We start from the raw sequence: 21,344 nt of genomic DNA on the forward strand, positions 1-21,344 counted from the left end.
TTCTAATGGTTAATATTTATTTCTGTCGTTGGGTATCATAGAAATTTCTTTAAGTTAAGTTAAGTTAGACATTTTTTAATATTCAATTAGACACCTGTATTTTACAAGCTTCCTTGATTCGGTAAAAAATAATTTCCTTTAGAATATCAACTCTACAGAATTCTTAGTAATTCAATTTCAAGTTGCCACAATTTAATTTGAAATTTGTTTCAAACTTGCGTAAAGGAAGGAAACGTTGTATAATATTTTCCCATTTCTTACGAGAATCTATTTTAAAGCATCCCTTTGTTCGAAATGCAATTGCGATACAAAAGAAACGATCCTATTCCGAATAAGACTTCCAGTAAGAATTAATCAAACTTAAGAAAGTAACGACGAGCGAAACACATCATCCTACGATATTTTGTATACTTTATTCTTGTCTTTCTTTTTTTAATTTCGTCTTAATGCTGGCTTGATCGTAATTAACACTTAGCGGCCGACACAGTCCCGATAAAATTTGTAATAAAAGTTTGCCATGAGATACATGCGGATAAAATATTTAACATTGGATAGCAACGATATCCTTGAACTCCTTTTCTGCAAAACTTTTCAGAATAATGTTCTTGATGTGGCTGCCGGTTCTTTGTATTTCATAGATTTTAAAAGCACTTTTAACAGGTAGCCTTCTACACGCATTCAGTTTCTACGATCCTCGTTGGAAATACACGAGCGAAGAAAGAGCTTTACGTTTCGTGTAGCACGAAAAGCCCGTGAAATTCCTGTCAATGGTTTCATAAACGAGTTATTGGAAAACAAAAGCTGTTTAATGCGTTTTTCTTTCCCATCTTTTTATACGCTCGCTCTAATCTAAATTTTCTAATTTACGCCTCATACACTATAAATTACGCATTAATTCGAAAGATTACTACTTTTCTATCTCCCTTTTGAAACCAAATTATTCCTTTTGGTTTCATTTACCACGTGCGTACATCGAGATATCTTCTATTCTATACGTAGTATCGTGGACAAATGGCTTAAGAAATATCGGGACTGTGGTGACGAGAGTTGTAAATTAACCATTTAATTGTCTTAGTTATAACACATTATTGTATTTAATTCACGTTAAATAACCATCGTTTCCTGTTTAATATTTCTAAATAAAAATATCCTACATATATAGACACCATTTCGCCTTGCGGAGAAAAAAAATCCTGAAGCACTCCGTATAACGTTTATAAAACGCGTATAAAATGCGTGCATAACACGTATAAAAGGCGTATAAAATGCGTGTATAACGCGTATAAAATGGAATGCCTGGATATCGCGTGCCGCTTATTTTTACGTGAATCGTAACCCGGCATCGATTGTTTCGTCTTAAGTGTCTCACCTTCGAGTACATAAGACTGAGAGGCAGGCTCATGGCGATGCTCAGTAACCAGACGAAGCTGATTTTCAGCATGACCCGCCGCCTGGTTTTATTCCGGCCGAACTTCATCGGGTACCGTAGACTCAGGTACCGGTCCACGCTTATGGTGCACAAGTGCATGATGCTCGCCGTACATAATAATACGTCCAGGCAGATCCACACGAGGCAGTAAATTGACGGCAGAGGGAAGTATCCTGTAATAAAAATGAATGTTGCTTTATTAGACGCGCTGATTATGCAAATCTATTAAATTCAAACGTCAGATCATTTGCACTTTGCAATATTTTCCTTCGCTACTCGCGAAAATTACCACGCGAACGTTCTTGTCTTTTAATTAGATTGTTTACGAATAGTTGTATACGATTAACCAGTATTATCGTAATTTACACACCGCGATTAAATTATCTTCTCGTCAGGCATTAGAATATCATTGTAAAATTCAGTATACGATTCTATGTCGCATCAAGGAGGAGGGGTTTTCCTGCGAAGACGATAAAAGCAACCGAGTTTTCGAAATTTTTGTTAGATCGATCACTGGTTATATGGGACCAGACTCTTTTGAGATGTAAGTAGCGTAGATATAGTCGCGAAGTAGAAATGTAATCTTTTTATTTTAGTTTTTTTTATTATCTACTGTGTAACATTTGTCACGGACATCCGAATGCAAATGTTAAGAAATTTTCCTAAAGTCAGGTAGCTTACTTTGGGATGGAACCAATTTTTTGGGGAGAGGAACATGGAACATTGGAATGTTGCAGCGTTTAGAGGAGAAACGTATTTCTTCTACAGCAGATAAATAGAGTTGACGTTGTTTAGAATAGTATTATGAGTAAATAATCGAGTAAAAATTGTTCCAATCCCCGGAGAAATTTGCAACAAGGTGAATCAGCTTCGTTCGAAATTGATTGATCAATTAGTTTTCCAGTTATCGTGCTCGCCAATTTGAAAAGTTATTAAACGTGGCGGTATTCAAAAGTTAATAAACCGCAACAAGTATAAATAAATAATCGAATAAAAATTTTGTTCAATCTCTGGTGAAATTTGCAACAAGGTGAACGAGCTTCGTTCCAAATTGATTGATCGATTAGCTTTTTTAGTTACCGTGTACGCCGCAGTTTGAAAAGTTATTAAACGTGACGATGGTATTAAAAAATTAATAAACCGCAAGAAAAATAAAAAAAAAATTACATTCGTCCTTGAGGACCATATTTACAGCCGAAAATGACTATGTAGTGGTCGGTCCAAAGAAAGAAGTTCATAAGGCCACTTTGTCACTCTCCTGAAACTCTCAACACGAATTCACAAACGTTCAAACTTTCTCGCTGTTTTACCGCTAAAATCACATTTCTTCTGAAAGCTTCGCGAGCCAAGCGTTGTCGACGCTGTACGTTCCAACGAAATCAATCTTCCAGAGATCTCAACGAGGATTTTCCCCGCCGGGAGGAACGGCGCAGCCACTCGGCAAAATATTTGACGAGCAATTAGGAAGTTCGAATCCGGCGGCCGTGGGTTTCGGCGCCCGCTGTCCGCAAAAAGCGCAAGCTACGCGCCAGGATTGATCGGAATCTCAGTGCGACGATGGCACGTGTGATTTTTCGTTCCGTGTTCGCGAGAGTTTCCGGCGGATCGGATTTCCGGGATCGCTCGACGCGCGAGCGTCGCTTCGCCCACTCTCGCTTAGCTTTCCACCCTCGCGTTTCTCCCCGCTCGCGTTTACTCGCTCAACTTCATCCTGATACTCGCCGTTTTTCGCCACGTTTTACCTCCACGCAGCACGCGAACCGTAAAATAATTTACTGTTAGCGAAATAGTTGGCCGGTTTGCTACAACGAACCTCCACTGTCAACATATCTCGTGACGTAGATCGATTTTCTTCGAAATTTCCGCGATATTTCCAGTATATTATCTGTTGAAGTAACTACTTGAAGAAAAATTCTACAACTTTATTTATGTATACCCGTGACCTGGAGACTGCTATTACTCAGAAATATTCTAAATAAGGAGCGGTGCATATTATTGTATTGAGTATACATTATATTTTGGGTTACAAGGTCTAGGGACAAAAGAACTAATAAACAGATTTCTATTTATGTTCCCTGTAGCCTCTAGCCCAAGCTATAAGCTTAACTTTTTTGGTAATGTCCTTTCGCTACAAATATATGAACATGCTCCTTATCATTCCATTGTCTAGTAACACTAAGAGAGTAAGGATGTGAATCAGCATAAACTTATACATTATACTTATACTTATACCTCTAATTATTTCAATATACTTTTCTAATACAAATTCCTCCACTCGTTCCTCAATCAATCAACCTCAACCTCAACATTATCTATACGCGGGTGGAGTTTTACAAAAAGTTCAAGCCTCGCCGAGATGGAGATCTTCATTCTTAAAGTAGAAACTTTAACGCGTAGTAGCGAGCCGCTGTAAAAATGATTTGTCGTTTAATTACGGAGAAACTGTTCTTACAAAGTTGGAAGAATGCTTTTTTGAAAAAAAATTATATTAATGCTTCAGGGCCGTATTTACGTTACAAAAGGATCTCGTATAATAACTGGCAGCAGTTGGTCTAAAAGAAATTCATAGAAATCACTTGGTTCCATCGTCGCTGCGCGACAGTTGCCTCTTAAATTCTCAACGCGAATTCGCAAGCGTTTAAACTTTCTCGCTATCTTACGGCTAAAATCACTTTTCTCCTGAAACCTTCGCGAGCCAAGCATTCTCCACGATTTTTTCTTTTTTCTTTCCTTCTTTTTCCAACAAATTCTGCTCCGACTTGGCCGTTTTCGAACGAAAGTAACGCTAAACGCGTAATATCGGTAATTTCGACGTCTAAGACGTATCGCGATGTGAAGTTCCGTCGATTTCTCAATTGTTTGTTGGTGTGCGCGTGTAGCGAGTACAGACAGCCAAGAAATTTCTTCCTACGAGAGGAATGTCAGCCATGCGCGAATAATATAGCTTTCGAGTCCCGGCGTATTTTACTTTTGAAAGACGTTGTCGCGCTACGAATACCTTAAATGCTATTCTTAAGGTATTTCTCCTCGTACAGTCGCTGGCGAAATTATAGCGCGCGGAAGCGCGACAGACTGCGTGTCAGCACACGCGGCAGAGAAAGAAACTTTTTGGAAAAACTGAATGCAGTAGCCCGCTCTTCGCGTAAGCTCGCGTGGCTTGTGTTATTTCTGTGCACAGCGCACACTCGCACACGCGTGCTTTACATTCGTCCAGAACTTTATGGAATTGCATATTTTGTATTTCTCTGTCTCAAAAATGATACCAGTCAGATCTGTCCAATTTTTAATACAAAATTTACAACATTTTTTACATCGTTGAAAATCTCGTAAGAAAATTTTCTAACACGTGGCTAAAATTTGAAGAAATTAATTTAGTTGTCTCAAATAAGTTGGAGGTATAATAATTGGATTGCAGTTGCTTCTTAATTAAAAAGAAGAAAAAAGGTAAATATTTTTCAAATTCATTTCAAGGAGAGGAACCGTTTGCAGGGAAAGCAGTTTCCTTGAATTACATTTTTATTTGTTTTTCACGTACTTACGGTATAGGTGTAGCTACTTGTTAAAATCTTGTAATTTTTACACATTTTGAAATATTCGTGAAATTCTGCACTCATTGAGCAGAGAATATTAGTATTTTAATAAATGCTATATATTCGTTAACAAAGTATCGTTCATTCCGTTAAGTTCAATACACAACCTCGTATGAAGTTTATTAAAAGCTTTCCATAGCATACGAACAATTTCATCAAACGCATGTCAACGCCAATAACACCGGCAGGGACAACAATTTTAGAGAAAATAAATTATATCACTTCATATAGAACTCTCCATAACATTCAGAACTGCCGTGAAGGATTATTATTATGGAACAATCGAATCTCTCCCTGATCGAACGTTTCAAATTGTCCTTATCGATCGTCGCAACCCATAATTACATCTAGTGTTTATTTATTAGCCAACAATTATCTCTAGTGTTTATTTGTTCAAACGTAGGGAATACAGTGGCTTACGAAAGAGTTGGAACATTTACAGAAACCCTCTATGAGTAATTCTGCGTGCCACACGGAATTTTTCGATTTTCACTTTGACTCTTTCAATTTCATTGACAGCGCGATAACAGTTAAACTCTTGTTTTAACGATTGAAATTTAAAGGAAAACACCAGAGGAAATTCATTGGCATTGTAACGGGTAGATAGGAAATTTTTGTGCCTCTGTAATAAATTTGAGAACGCAAAATTCCATAGAAGTTTGTTATTATTTTCTATAGAAATTTCTACAACTTCGGATTTACATGCTCCAAATCTGACCTAATCTAACGTACATTTTGAACATTCAGATTAAATCGAAAGATAATACGTTCTTACTTACTTTCACGAAGCTTGGTTTTCTAAGAAAGATTTAGAGATCACAGGTTTTCTTAATAAAATACTCTGCATCAATTTCTCGAGACTCTCCGATTGATTTTTCGTTTGGACTTCAACTAAGCTTTCAAAAGCAAGACCGAAGTTGAACAGCAATAATTGAGAAAGTCGGTAAACTTCGTAATTACCGTAAATATATCTACAAGTAGAATGTAGAAATTTCATGGAAATTCACCGAGGACACCTCGGTAAATGGCGTTTCGTTTTGTTCAGAGGGTTTCATATTCGCGTCGGCGGTCGTTAAAATTAAACGTGGCGATCTTCTCGAGCGAAGACGGCCATCCGCTTAATGACATTGCGCATAAAAGGAAAACTGTGCGTCGAATTTATCGTTAGCCGGCAATTACAGGCCGAGTTGACAAAGTAAGCTGCGATAATAAAAATAAACGAGCGAACCACGAATCTAAATAAACGTCGTCGTCCATGGATTTCGCGAACGCTGTTCTACGAGATGTTTTTTTCGTGCATTTCAAAGGTACTTCCGCATTTCAAAGGCATTTCCGCAAGTACACGCAACGTTGACTAGGATCGCAGAAACGACGAAGCAGTTGACTCAAAGCTGTAAATGTTAATACGACGGTTCGGGCTTCTCGATGTTAACTATACGCGGCTGAAACGTGTTATAAAAACAACAGATCTCGCGGGGGAATTTTTTAACATTTTCCAGGGGTGTGAAAATGACGAGGGAAATTGTTTATATACGCGCAGCATTTTATTGGACGATAAAACGTAATTACAGAAAAATGTGGAAGTTAATACGAATAATAATTGAGGCCGATGGATATGAAATCGATTGCAGTTTTCATTGTATGATGCGCTTTCTTCAAAGAGAATAAAACGTTCGAATAATTCCTGTAGAATATTTTGTTCCTCTATTATTCGCATTAACGTTAACAATTAGCGACTATTATTTGCAAATTGTATAATACAAAACCCTTTGTAATATAAAACACGTTACGAAGCATCGAATAAGACACTCTGTTAATTAATTTCATTATGTCTTTCTATCAAGACGAGGTTCTGCTTTGAACATATTTCGCCTTAGACACACAAAGATATATTTTTTCCATATCATCGCTTAACCTCGTCGATTACATAAAAATACATTCCTTTCGCATAAAATTCTTCTATTTCGGATCGTAGTTGTTCTTTGTGAAAATTGATATAATCGAAAAAGGCACTCGATATCAATAAAAAGGAGGACGTATTTTTACGTGAAGTGTTAAACGGTAAAAATTTTTACTGTATGAAATATTTAAAAAATCCGTATGTATACACATATTTAGCACTTGATATTTTTCACAAGATGCTTTACAAGATTTCTTCTCAGTCGCCATTTATTTGAAAAAATCGTATTAACACAGACAGTGCATCTCGTAACACGCGAAGAATAGTTTTCCTGCAATGAACACGTGTTAAAAATCGATGACTATGAAACATCGAGCAACTATCCACTAATTTAGAGATGTGTACATTAGACACTTCCTTAAGGGAAGTAATATGAGTCGGTTGTTCCATCCTCCACGCTAACATAATATACTTGAGCATACAGTGACACAGGTATGATCATAAATCAGCTTTCAAAGCGCGTCGAGTCTACCCTCTTCTCGAATATATCCACGTTCAACAACGATAAAGCTCGCGCTATGTCACGAACAATCACAGGAACATATCCTATCGGTGCTCCCAAAACTAGCAATAACGTCAAACACACTTCTCCGAAAATTGATATAAAAGTCGAAGAACTTGTACACCGAAACAGAGTTTAAACTGAACGAGAGTGTAAAAGCAAGCTAGAGCGAGTAAATTGAGAATATAAATTCATCTAAATGTACAACCACCAACAAAAGTGTTTTTACACGCTGTAAAAAACAACATGTTTATTTACCGTGCTCAGAGAAAATCGCGAGATTAAGTTAAAAGTTTGCGTGGATTTTGAACAAAATTTTGATGAATTCATTTTCCTATAACAGCTCTAAGCTTCGTAACGCTTTGTCAATAAAATTACAGATATTTTTCATGCATTGGACAAGCACAAGACGATCCGTACACCCTGTAGCTTGTAATTGGAGTATACGTGTTTCTCTTTCATCGGTAAAATTATAGCTATTTTTAGGATGTTTTTTTTTTATTTGGCTTTAAAGAAACGTTACCTGGCTTATAGCACGTGATAGAGACTTTTCAACGTTTCTAGAGAAGTAGCGCAGGAACATCGTGATAAGTTTGCGTTACTCGAGTCTATAATTTCCGAGAGCAATCGCCTTGAAAGACGTAATACCTTCACTCACGCTATTACGGTGACGTATAACGTGCCAATTTTATGTTCATAGGCGTTTTCATGTCATGATAAAACAAATATAAAGAAGGTAGATTAAACTCGTGGCCAGATGTACTTTTATACATTTTTATCGGATCCCGGGGTTAATTTCAAAGATATTCTTGACTGGTTGTCGATAATGCAACGTAGCACGGTTTATAATAGTCAATACGCAATAAATTCTATGGAAATGTTAGGAAGTGTTATTATCTTTAGAATATGAGACAGAATAATTGTTGGAAAATATTTTATCGCGCGAAAGTTTGCTATTCCGTGTAAATAACGTGGATAAAGCTTTTTATATAAATAAATATTATTTAGCTGTGAATATGGAAATACCGTTATACCGTGACAAATATGTTTTCAAACTGTACAATGCATTTTTATGAGTAGTTATCGTTCTTTATCCGTGGCCGTTTTATCGCGCGTGTAGTCTCGATACGTTCGAACTTTGCATACGATCAAAGTGAGAAAAATTATAACGATGTTTAATCGTTAAATAAAAATTGGCTGATGTCATAAAGGATTAACCTATCGGCATAGACAAAGAAACCGAAACATTAAAAATTTCCACAGAATTTTAACGACACGACAAAAAGAGAAAACAGCGGTCCGAATGGAATAACGCGAGATCCACGAAGCTGCGTTAAAAACACAGAAATCGAATGCATTATTTCAGGCGAAAAATTTTAATATCGCATTCGCGCCTCGAATCTACCGCGCGTCTGGACCCAAGCGAAATTTAATTTCTCGTTTCCGCGCATCTGCTTCGGCGGAATCGTTTAAATTCGTTTAATGCGCCGCAAGGAGTTTCATTTTACTTGTCACGTCTATCTTTTCGCGGCACCGCGAATCGAACGAAAGAGGCGACGGCGAAATTTAAATCGAAAAAGAACCGTCGCCGTTACCTCGGGTCAGTTATTCGACGCGATTTTCCCATCGTGGAAAAACTTTTCCAGAACCGAATTCGACTAGTTTCTCGGCCAACTTCCGTCTGCAATCGAACGATTCCTGATTCCGTAGCTTCTTCCCATCCTATGTCGCTTCTCCTTCAGTTTATTCGAGTTTCGTTTGAACTTCTTTAGTTACCAGTTACCAGTTCTTTTGCCGTTTCAAGAAACGCGTTCTTCGTCGACACGACACCCAGCTTTTGCAATACTCGTTTCAATGTATATGTATGCAAATTCTATAAAATTCAAGCTACCCGCCAACCGACATATTTACTTTTGCTGTTGTTCTGGCAGCTATTTTACTGAATAGATTAGATCACGAAAAAAGAACGGTAATTTAGGACTTAGAAAATCGATTCTCGATTTTCCAGGTAAAATTCTTAGTAGATTCGTTATTAATCGTTATTGTATATAATTTAAGTTATTTAAGTTCTTAAAATAAAGTTGGTTTTCCAGAATCGATCGTCTTATTTAACTCAAGGATTAACGTTATTACAAGTACATCAGCGAATCAGTATGAAGAGAAACTTGTGTCGATACAGGAATCAGGATAGCGAGTATAATTTTGTAGGCGATAAATTTCCTTCCGAAATGAATCCTCGAGAAGGCTGCTAATTTATTAGGAGTGAAGCCTTCGAGAAGCAAAGCTCTTTTTTTTTCTTTCTATGTCGTATCAACTACAAGATTTATAGCGACAGCTTAAGATTAACTATGTCGGTGTTACGTTAATCCGTCGATTAATTTGGACTCTTTCACGAAGTCAAGTAAGTCGTGACTCTTCTCATTTTCCAAATTGTCCTTAAGCGAAGGTTTCGATCTAAATTTATCACGAAGACGTTGTACTTGAAGCATCGTAAAAGCAGACGATCCGCTGCAGTTGCGAAAGAGTTCACATAGCATCGAGCAACTGAGTCCTTTGACAGAATATGGAACGCGGAATTTTGCAATGTAAAATTCTAATCCGCGAAATTGGCCACTTTGTCTCTTCTGGAAAGTGTAATATTCGTTCTACGCTTCTTGAAAAATGCCTCAGTATACATTATGTTTTGGGTTGCAAGGTCTAGGAGCAAAGGAACTAATAAACAGATTTCTATTTATGTTCCCTGTAGCCTCTAGCCCAAGCTACAAGCTTAACTTTTTTGGTAATGTCCTTTCGCTACAAATATATGAACGTGCTCCCTATCATTCCACTGTCTAGTAACACTAAGAGAGTAAGGATGTGAATCAGCATAAACTTATACATTATACTTACACTTATATCTCTAATTATTTCCATATATTTTTCTATTAGAAATTCATGCACTCGTTCCTCAATCAGTCAACCTCAACCTCAACAGATAATAATAATCACGACGAATTTGATTTGTCATATCTTCATTGATTTTCGTCTTAAATCGATCAATGAAAATATTAAATTACTATCACGACCAGCTGAATTCGTACGTTACCAGCTATCGTCGAATTCGTTTGAAAAATGTAGAATCTTTGCAATTTCAACGGCCATTTATTCCGTAATTCGCGGATCCAACTATTCCGAAATCCCGAAGTGTCCCTCTCCGAGCTACAGAGTGCGCATTTAACCTGCAATTTTAGAATCTAGTTACCCCAAAGCTCTCGAGCACGAAATTATTCAGCAATTTAAGAAGCTGGTTACGCGGACGTTTCCGGGTCGCGGTTATCGTGGCGACCGTGACAAAATTATTAAAAAAGAAAAAAAGAAAGAACGAAAAAAATAATCACGTTCCTACTCGTTCTCTTCCTTCGTCCGCGGATAAGGAAAGAGTTATGAGGTCCTCATGCGTGGTTGAACGATAATATGGTCGGCCTTGCTGGAGTTATTAAACATTTTTTCCATTAGGAATTTTTGTAATAATATTTCAGGAAGAGAGAAGCGTACACGTGGCCAGTAGAAAATGGCTTCAAAATGAAAGTATTAACGAGTGAAACATCTATTTCGAACTCTTCTTGTTATACTACCGGGACTCGTTAAAATCATCATAGACAGCTAATAGTAAGAAATTAATAAATTACGAATACATACAAATTATGTTCTACTAATTAGTAGTACTACGAGTTACAATAGAAAGATAGTTGATAAATTGCTATGCGAGAGAATGAGAGATGAATTACGAAAAGAAAGATGGAAAGCAAAGGATAGTTATTTTAACGAGTTTAATGTAGTTCAAATGTTACCTAAAATATTGTTCGACAGATGGGTATATTTATGTTGCAACCAAAACAGGTAAACATTTGGATTGCTCACGTGTGATAATTTCTCGTCATGTTTCAATTTTCCGAATAGAGTTATGCGGGTTTCGCGGTTTCGTGTTTCAGTGGATAATTAGCGAAGCAAATTGAAACGTGCACGTTGATTGAAAAACACGGGAATTTTGTGAAACTTTCGTACGCGTTGTGCATCCATGTAAATCTATTAAAACTGTAACTCTAAACGGAAGCTTACCGCATCAAATTGATCCCAGCGCAAGGTTTATACGGTTACAGTTTCGCTTCTAAACTTAAGTTATTCGATAATATTTCCATACGACAAACACTCGCTAAAATATCGCGTAAACTTACATAACAAGCTTCGCATGTAAGTAATATTCTTCGAAGCAGGAAGCGTCATTTTTAGGCGACATTTAAGATAAAAAATTACCCGTCAGATATAATTACAGCCATAAGATTATAAAATTAATAGGAGAATTAAAATGTTCATATATATGTAAAATGGTCATATTTCTTGAAGAAAACCCAGCATAGTCTAGCTATATTATTTATCAGTCTATCTCTTAAAGTAATTCGCAAGAGACGATAACGTCTGAAATAATAAGTAGCCAAAAAATATTAAAAAGTAACTTAAAACAATGACTCACAGATAAGAACATTGAACCATTAAAGATACATATATATATATAGGAATAACCCATCATTACGTACACTGTATAATTATTCTTGACGATGCAATCCACATTTTCATCAAACGGACCGCGGTTCCACGTGATTTAAAAGTCGACACACACGAGCGACAGGTGTCAGTTTTGTAACCGCGTTTTAGCAATATATAAATTTATACGAACACAGGTTCACGCGTGACGTAATTTCTGATGGCAATTTGTCTTGTTTGTGCCTAAAAAAAAAAAAAAAAAAAAGTGGACGTGGCTACGATAGACACATGCAACTGGTGCCTACACGGTTGAAAGAATCTCCGCTATAAATTATGGCCTTGTGGAAATTTACTCTTTTTCTGTAAGTGTCTTCATATGCACAGAGGTGTATTTAAAATTCGCTGTCCACGATCGAAATGACATTTATGAAAGCCCGTCAATCTGCGCCGCCGTTTGCAACAATAAATCCCGAATATGTACCATCTGAAGCTGCAGGATCGACCTTTCCGGCCCATTGTGTCCGCCATGATCGATCGGACGTGCATTCGTTTTCGTCGTAACTCGTTTCATAATAAAAACCAAAAAAGAAAGAAAGAAAGATACGAAAGAAACAAAAATGGGGAACAGAAAAATGAAAAATATCGAGAAATACGAGAAACGGAAACAGAAAGACAGCAGCAGCATCATTTCCGACCGGGACGATAAATTATGCTTCGGCGTATCCTTCCGGCCGTGGAAAATTTATATCCGTGGCTTGTAGAGGATTTCGTATGGTGAACGCGGAGCACGAAAATAGTACGCCAATGAAAGATATCGATTACGTCTGTGCAATTAAAAGCAGGTTCAACGATCTGCTCGTGTGTCACAAACGCTTCCCTCTTTCGATCCTCACGTTCTCTGGTTTTTACGCAAACAATAGGATATTGTTAGGAATCCCGTTTTGCTCCCTTGTCAACCCCTTCCGCAGCGAAACACAATGCCACGACCTCGACGTGGCTATCAGACGAAAGTCCAGATATATCGTTTAGGGTGGCTGACCATCCAAAGTTTACGATGGGGTCGAGAACGTTCGCTACTTTTGAGTATTTCAATTTATACGTGAAATTCATGTAGTGTCGTTTAACGCAGCGTGATGCATCGCTTTTCATACCGACATCGGCCAAATGTGACCTGTCGATTTTGGTAAAACTTCGTAAATTCACAATTCTTTTTGTTCATCTGCAATATACAGGCTATTCTTTGAATTTGCAACTAGTCCGATTTCACTGCTCATTTAGCGAATGCGATCTTGGCGATAATTCGGCGTGCGAGAAAGTGCCAGAGTCCAGTGATAACTGTTGTTAGATTTAGGTTTTACTCTGTGCAAAGTTCCCAAGGTTTACAAGCTTTTAGTTCTCTTCAGCCGTCTTATCTCTGTTAGATCGTCGATGAGAGAGCTTGCTGGCTGATGTGGGTGGTTTTGTAGTCTGTGTTTATGCGCTGACGCGTGTTCTCTCGCATATTGGTGCACCCATTCCATGTTAAGCTCTTCGTTCCTCGAATACCAAGAGGACTGCTGTTATCTTCCTAAGAGTTTTGCCTTGCAGTCGTTGAATACATGAGTTTTTTATTTTTAGCACAACTTGGTAATCGACTTTCACAAGTCCAGATCAGGATGAGCGCGTCTTTGTACGTTCAGGAGTTCGCCGTCGTCTATCGAGAGCTACCAGTTCCGCCAAACTGTCCAAAGTTCCGCCTCGTTTTATTTCATTTATTTTCCACCCTTGCTTCTCAACTCGTAGCTAAGTAGGTTCAGCCATGTAGGTTCATAGCGTCTTAAACATTAGAGCTAAACATAGCGTCTTCGTACATTAGAAAAAGAGAACCCCTTCGTAGGAAACGTTGAAATTTCCGGCAAATGCCGACCCAGCGTTCGTTACTGTCTGATTTGATAAGACGGTCCAACAAGGATAAAGCGAATCTAGAGATTGCAGGATCGAAATCGGGCGAAGCTTTAATATCAGTCCACTTTAACGAAGCGTCAGACGGACAAGGAGTGCTCGGTGGTCCTAGAGTTCGTGAGTGTTCTGAACTACGATGAAGAGCAAGAAAGTTTCCGGCACGCTGTCACAGTGAGCAAAGGAGCGTTCACCGACGACCCTGACTTTGCTCCCTCTCTCCGTCACACTGTCTGTGTCTTTGGTTAGTCCCATGGACCGTAGATGGTTGCATATTGCAACAGGCGGTGCAGCGTGGCGCGGCTGCATTATTAAGAAGTTGGTGTAACGCGACGGAGACATGGTTGCCGCAGCTGTGGTCGCCGGCAAGTTGCCCTCCTCCCAAGGAAATCTAATAAGCGAGCACAAGTAAATTAACCGAGCTAACTTTTAACCAGTCGAATAATCTCTAATAATTCTTAGCGAATTCGTTTCGCTTTGCCGCGTCTTCACGAGCGTTCTCTGCGAGGTGAATTCGACGCTCGTGCAATTGATTTAAGCAGCCTAAAGGATATAAACGATGCTTTGTTTTCAAGGAAACTGAGTTGAAGATCGTAAACGTAGAGTGGAAGGAACAGGTTTTTGTAGAATGGCGTAGCGTGGTTGTGATTGTTGGAACTTTTGATTGGGATTACTGAGATGAGAGGAAATGTTTCTCTTCGAGATACCCTTCGTGTTGTAATCATCCTGAAAACTGACCTGAATTTTAATGAGTCGTCTTCCTTCGCTAGAGAATTCGAAAGAACTTGCTTTTACAGTTAGTAACTAATGGACGAAAATATTTTCTCGAAACTCGGAAAGCGTTTCTAAATTATTTTCATATTTTTACATAATAATTGAAGGAGACTAGAAGATACTGGGAAGGGAGAACGAGAAGCAAAGACGAAAGACTTGTAGCGAGATACGGACATGGAAATCATTCTAAATCGAAAGAATATTGGAGGGAGAATGCGGAAAAGAAGCGTAAATTCTGAAGAAGAGGGAAGAGATAAGACCCGTGCTAGAGGAGCGTGAGAAGACAAGAACTGAAGAAGACGCGAAGATGATATTAGAATCAATGGGTTGGAGAATAGAAATACCGGGGAAAACAGAGAGGAGGAGACGATAGCTAAGGCAGGCAGGAAGGAAGAAGAGGGGAGAACAAAAGGGTTAGGAGCAATGGTAAGAAACAGAAATGAAAGAGGGACAGGAAACAATATTGAACACCGGAAGGGGGACGAATAGGAGGAAGAACGGTATAATAGAGGGAGAGAACAAAGGGAGGATTTTGGGTAAACGATAGGTGTTGTTATATGCAAATGTTGAAACTTTAGAATAGGCTATAGGCGGAGTGTGGGAGGTAAACGTAGAAAATAAGAAGAAAATATAAAGCCGGAAATACGTTCCAAGCCGATAGACAAGTGGGCTATGCGTAATAAATAAATAAATTACACGAACATATACATAATAGAAAGAAAATATCACGGAAAGTGACTATAACGTTGAATCTTACGTTGAACTTCGATTTCGCAGATTCGGTGTACCTTAAAGCAACAGAAAAATGCAATTAACCGTCGCTTTAAATCTCTCTTACATCTCGTCGCTACTTTAAAAGATCCAAATTAAACTCGAATCTCCTGTACGTGACTGGCGTTAAACTGCGCATTATGGGAGTGGAAGGAATTTTCATATATCTCTCATCGTTTCTATTTCATTTCAATTCTGCGCCGTTTTATCGAAGGATATTATAGCATTTTTTTCGGTTGTTTATTCGACTATTAAAACGACCGAGAAGATGGCTCGACCCGAATGGAAAAATTCGCTCCATTGGAAAAACCAAAGAACGTAAGACGAAGTATCGAATTTTCGCAAGCTTAGTGCCGCGACACGACGTTGTACGTCGTAAAATATTTCTCAAATCCTACGACGAAAGAACACACACTTACGCACAGACACGGACCCGAGTTAATGCACGAAGGAACGAGGAATTAGCTGTAGAGCTTCACGTGTCGAACGAAATTGCCATGGCTCGTGGAGGCTTGCATATTCATGGACCTGGATTATCATCGTTTACACACGATACTGCATCGCGCATTATTAATGTACTCTCCTTTGTCTAGTGATTTTCCCGTCTTCTAAATTCCTTCCACACCTCAGACACATCCTACTCTGTTGCTTCGTTTCTTCATGAACCGAACGTCATTTACTTCTCTATCAGAGATAGCGAACAGACCAACTTGAATTTCTACAAATTTGAATCAAATCCAGGCTTCGTTTCATAGGACTCGAACACTATTCCTACGATACAGTGGTTCGTCCATTGTGCTTGCCAAATATTCGATCTTCACAAGCTGCTTTCGAGCCAGTTTTCGGAACCAGTACTCATCGGTTTCGAAAATCTACTTACAATTAGTTGGACAATTTAGCTAATCGAATCTGATACACAAGCGACCGTATTGTACTGGAGAAAACACACCAAACTGAATCACCGTAGAGTCCCGATTATCCAAGATGATATGAAGATGGACCTATCTCGGATAAAGATCTGTCGGTGTTCGTAAATCGTGTAACAAAGTCATAGAGAAGATTTTGACAATGTAACATATTGTTCATGCATCTAGATTTAATCAATTATCAAATAGATTATCTGCGAGAGTTTGATTAATCGCTTTCACGATAACCGGTTATTTACTTTTTCGTAACTTTCGTTTTAAAATTTCGACAAAAGTGGAGTTACGGTAAAGTTCAAAGCATCCCGGACGCTATGAAAACTTCGATTAAACGGTACTCGGATAGCCGAGACTCCGCTTTAATTCCATCCATCCACGTCAATTTATATTTCCAATATTTAAAATCCTGAATTTTCTATTTCATTCTCCCTCTGAAAGATTAAAAGCGTATAATTCAAGAGAACACAATTTGGTGGCGGAATCTATCCAGCTTTCCTTTGACACACAGAGCTCTCGTACGAAGTGACATTTAAACGTCGATTCGTGCCACGTGCGCGTTCGAATCGAACGTAACAACATTTTCCCGGATTGACTTCGCTCGTCTCGATGCGGTTTAGAATAGAACGGAGAAACGAGCAACAAGCCGAACGCGTTTCGTCGGGACAAAGCGACCGGTGGTTTTTAACATCGGCCAGTCGTCCATTCGACCATCTATTTCTGGATTTGCCAGGACAAATGTCTCCTGGGTCAATAACCGAGCGCGATTGTAGGTATTCAGGACTGCGGCGACATTCTGGTTGCCTCTCAGGTATGTCAATCGATACGTCCAACTGTATTTTTGCCAGTGTATCGATATTTTCGGCCGACCAAGTTGCTTTATTTTCGCGAAACGAAACGAGCTCCAACGAATTGGAGAAAGGATTGCGCGGGATTATTTTTTACGAGTATTAGATCCGTGCGAGGGGCGTGATTACTCTTCTATTTTTCGTTCTTGCTTCGGTAAATTTGTCGGTGAGCCGATTAGAGATATTTCACAGAGGAACAGTTAGCAGCGTTGGTTCATTTCTTAGCGAATTCGTTGCAAGTTGATATCTCGTTGTGTTCTTGTTCTGCGAATTCTTTATCGTGTTCGCATTGCGAATTTTAAATATAGCACAGATCATTTGTAGGATTTACTTACTTGTAATATTAAAATAACATATGATCTGTGTTATAATAGAATATGATGACTAAATGTTACGTTTAAACGTCTAAACGTTTGACTTAATATTATGGCGATTAAACACGCGCGATGTATATTACATTAAATATTATTTCGTTGTTAATTGTGTGAAATAAAATAGCTATATTGTAATTATATGGAATTATTTCATACCTTTTGATGTTTAGTATCACCTTCCTATTTGCTTTTTAAATCAAACGCACGAGGAGGTGGGGACACCGATATATGCAGAAAGCTTTTTGAAAGTTTTTGATGAAATTAAAGTAACCATATTCGTACGGCCGTTAATTAAAACGTTTCGACAAAATGTTTACTTTGATATGAAAATTTGGACAGAAAAATTACTAATTATTTCGTATTACTTTTGACGCGTTCAGCGTGCCTTTTAATATTTGACAAATTTGCAACATGCGAAAACTGTTGGCAGTGAACGAACGACACAATAATGTAATCATATTATAATTTACAGACTGCGTGAAACTACAATAATTAATTTAAGACAAAGTACATAAACCGGGCATGCAGCGAAATTAAAAAAGTTGTTTCTCCTTCCAACTTATCTCCTTTCGCTTAACGTAAACGTCGCACGTTTCGAAGAAATCTTAAAGTTCGTACGACGAATTAAATTCCTACCACGGAATAAATGGATAAATTAAAACTGGTGAACCTGTTTCCAGCGTCAAGAGGTTTCTATTAAAAACTCAATCTCCGATAAAACGATGATGGTGGCTCGTTGTTTAATAACGGGACGCAGTTACCGGCCGATGTCAAGAAAATATTCCGTGATCGCTTTAATCTCGAGTGAATCCGCTGAAAACTTATGGCAAATCATTGGTCGCCAGTCACGAACTCCAACCCGTGGTACTTCGCACTGGGAACGAGAACGGAAACGAAACGTGGTTCCAAGAAACTCGTTGCTTGTGAAATAGTTGTACATGTCTGTCTCGTAGGAAGACGTTTTCCAGTCTTTCGTGTTATATAGCACGAACCAATGTCGGTCTTCTTTAAGCATTAAAAAATCTCATTAATACACCAATCATATCCCGGATCAACGGAACCAAACTGAAGCAGACTGGAAGAAATCGGCGATTTATTTTCGCTAATAAAACGTCACAACGAGTATCATCCCTGGAGAGTATTTTATTGCATATCACTCGCGTTCTGTAGATTTATACGCCATTAAATTTCCCATAAACGCGCGTAAATTCGTAGTCTAATTATCATGTTCGAAGATAATTCTTTCTGCCTTTTCTCTTTTTTCTCTCTCTTCCCCTTTTTTCCTCTTTTTTTTTTTTAAATTATCGGAGCAAGATTGCAACGCGACATAAAAACACCCCTGGATTTTTCGAATCTGATCGCGTGCACCGAGCGTTTCCGGTGCGTCACAAGTGTAACGATTCATTTCCCAGAAATTGCGCGACGCTGTTACCTTTTTCACGACGAAACTCGTGCGATACGGTCGTATTTACGTGTAATTGCTGTACATCGAGAATGCATGACCTATGCAAAGCTGAGTTTGTCGGAACCAATCGAATTTAATCACAGATTCAGTACGGCCGTATGGTCGTAATCGAACACGTAGTCGACAGACTTAAGTTCGTGACCCTCTCTCCCCCTCGCCCCTCCTGCTGCACCTCCTGAAAACGCGTTTCACGACCAAACCAGTGCTCTTAAAACGGTACCGTTTTCTTATCTGCGTCACGAAAGCCCTTCCGTGGCTTGGTTCGCTTAGTAATAGGGTTTTAGTGTCTGGCAGCGAATCGCATGGCGAGAAATGTTTCTTAGCGGAGGTGAAACTTTCCGCGAAGTAGTAAAACTAGAAGCTGTGGAAGCTGTGCTTCGGATAATAATAAAATTCCCAGTTAACAGGCCCGCTTCTTTCGCGTGGTTGCGAGTTCAGTTTTGCTCCTTGTATCGAGGGATTGATTCCATAAACGTAACGCAATAAATACGACACAATAAATATAAATATCACAAAAGCTGGTATTTGTAACGTCGCCTACAGAAATCTTCATACAGCGTGTTGTTTACAGTACCTGGCTATCGCGTTAGGATCTTGAAACGTTCTATAGTCTTCAGCTTTTCTTCTTCTTTTTTCTTATTTAGTAAACTCTACTCTTTTTAGCGCGTTACGAGTACGAAGAATTTTGAAATCTTATCAGCTCTGCCGCGAGACTCGATCATCGTGCAGAGTTTGAAACAAATGCAGGGAAGTATAGATATAGAAATTACAATGTAATCATTGCACTAAATGTCTCGCAATTCTATAAATAATACCAGAATCGCTTGACAATGTTCAATCGTAATCAGCATACTCCGATTACCAGCGAAACATCGCGCTAACATAACGTGGGCTTTCCATACCATACCATACCACCGGACACGACTTTGTTGATAATCTGCAAAAGTCAGTAAATTTTTATAACAAATGGAAGCTGTAATCTGTTCTGTTGGAAGGGTATATATAGTGGTATCGCTGGTTGCAACGTAACTTTCGCCACACCCAGCATTGATAAATCGCCATCGTGTGTATCGTGTCGGTCGTACAATCGTGACACACGCGATAAGCGTCATTCGAATGTTATTCGTCAACCACCAGCTACGCCCCTGTCGTTCACCATCAGAACTGACATTTCTGCTATAATTATTGCAACCGCTACGTATATACAATCCATCGTACAATTAAATATTATTAGGAAGAAATTGTTTATGCATTTTCAAGCTACAACAGACGGTGGACGTAGTTTCGTTGGGATTAGCAACACGATGCTTAAATCATCGCTTTTGCGCGCGAAACGACGTTAATACGAGCAACTGTACGTTTTCAACAACTTGCAGAGAGGCTATTACGAGAAGAATTACCGATTTCGACGAAATTTACTTAATGGCATATTACGTGTAACGTGATATATGGCGGTGTATTCTATCAGCAAACGCAAGCTCTCTGTCCGAATCGATTTCGCCAATAAATACAATCGATAAAAGCAAACTTCTATCTGTGAAAAGCAAACAAACGGCTGCGATAGCGTTACGTCAACGCTCGACACTTTTAATATTCTATGTATTATTTTTCTCTGCTTTTACGAGGTTTTCGCTGCTGTATCTCGCGAAACGATTGTCACGGACTTTTGGGTAATGCGACCGTTTATTTACGTTTCTTTGTGATTTGCGTTAATTGAAAGCCGCAGGCGGTGAACATCCAATTCAATTTGTCGCTTTGAAATTTCAATGAAAACGACAGAGACGAATATCGTGACAAGGAATTGCGCGCCGATCAAATCGCCGACACCCGAGCCTCGATTTTATCCCTGTGGATTTACTCTTTTGTTTCAACTTTGTGGGAACAAGCGGTCTACCGGTTCTGCATTCATTCGACAAGTTTGCTTTCCGTGCGAAATTTAACGGCACACGACGAACAATCGCAAAAGATCGACTGTTCCGGCTGCATTTCACCACCGTTCACGTTCATAATAGGTACACGATCGTATTTCTCAGACTATTGGGCCGATGAATGTCAAATGTTGTTCCTCCGACGCTGCAATTTAACGTGATGACAACAACTGTTAAATCTTCTTGTATCGTTAATTATCAACCGTCGAAGATATTTGTTAGAAATCACACACAGTATGTTCTATTTAAGTGGGAACTCTCAGTTACAGTGGAACTCGATTATCCCAACTAATTGTATTCAGAACAATCGGATAATGGAACGAT

At 38.7% G+C, this 21,344-nt stretch overlaps 2 protein-coding genes across 4 annotated transcripts in view; both read right to left on the reverse strand.

The window, feature by feature from the left end:
• Positions 1-21,344, reverse strand: part of LOC126928876 (phospholipase A1-like) — a 241,015-nt gene that overhangs the window by 121,745 nt on the left and 97,926 nt on the right. Inside the window, exon 1 of one of the 2 annotated variants that reach the window (XM_050744727.1) lies at positions 4,222-4,233. The exons of the other annotated variant lie outside the window; for it this stretch is intronic. The gene's annotated coding sequence lies outside the window, so the exon portion shown is untranslated. Of the gene's footprint in view, positions 1-4,221; positions 4,234-21,344 lie in introns of those variants that run through there. 2 annotated transcript variants of the gene reach the window in all.
• LOC126928868 (5-hydroxytryptamine receptor 1A) overlaps positions 1-21,344 on the reverse strand; it is a 117,359-nt gene that overhangs the window by 31,616 nt on the left and 64,399 nt on the right. For both annotated transcript variants that reach the window (XM_050744710.1, XM_050744709.1), the window contains exon 3: positions 1,370-1,602. In XM_050744710.1, coding sequence (XP_050600667.1) covers positions 1,370-1,602 — 233 coding nt within the window. The remainder of the gene's footprint in view (positions 1-1,369; positions 1,603-21,344) is intronic.

The sequence above is a fragment of the Bombus affinis genome, chromosome 2 (assembly GCF_024516045.1).
Source record: "Bombus affinis isolate iyBomAffi1 chromosome 2, iyBomAffi1.2, whole genome shotgun sequence".
NCBI lineage: Eukaryota > Metazoa > Arthropoda > Insecta > Hymenoptera > Apidae > Bombus > Bombus affinis.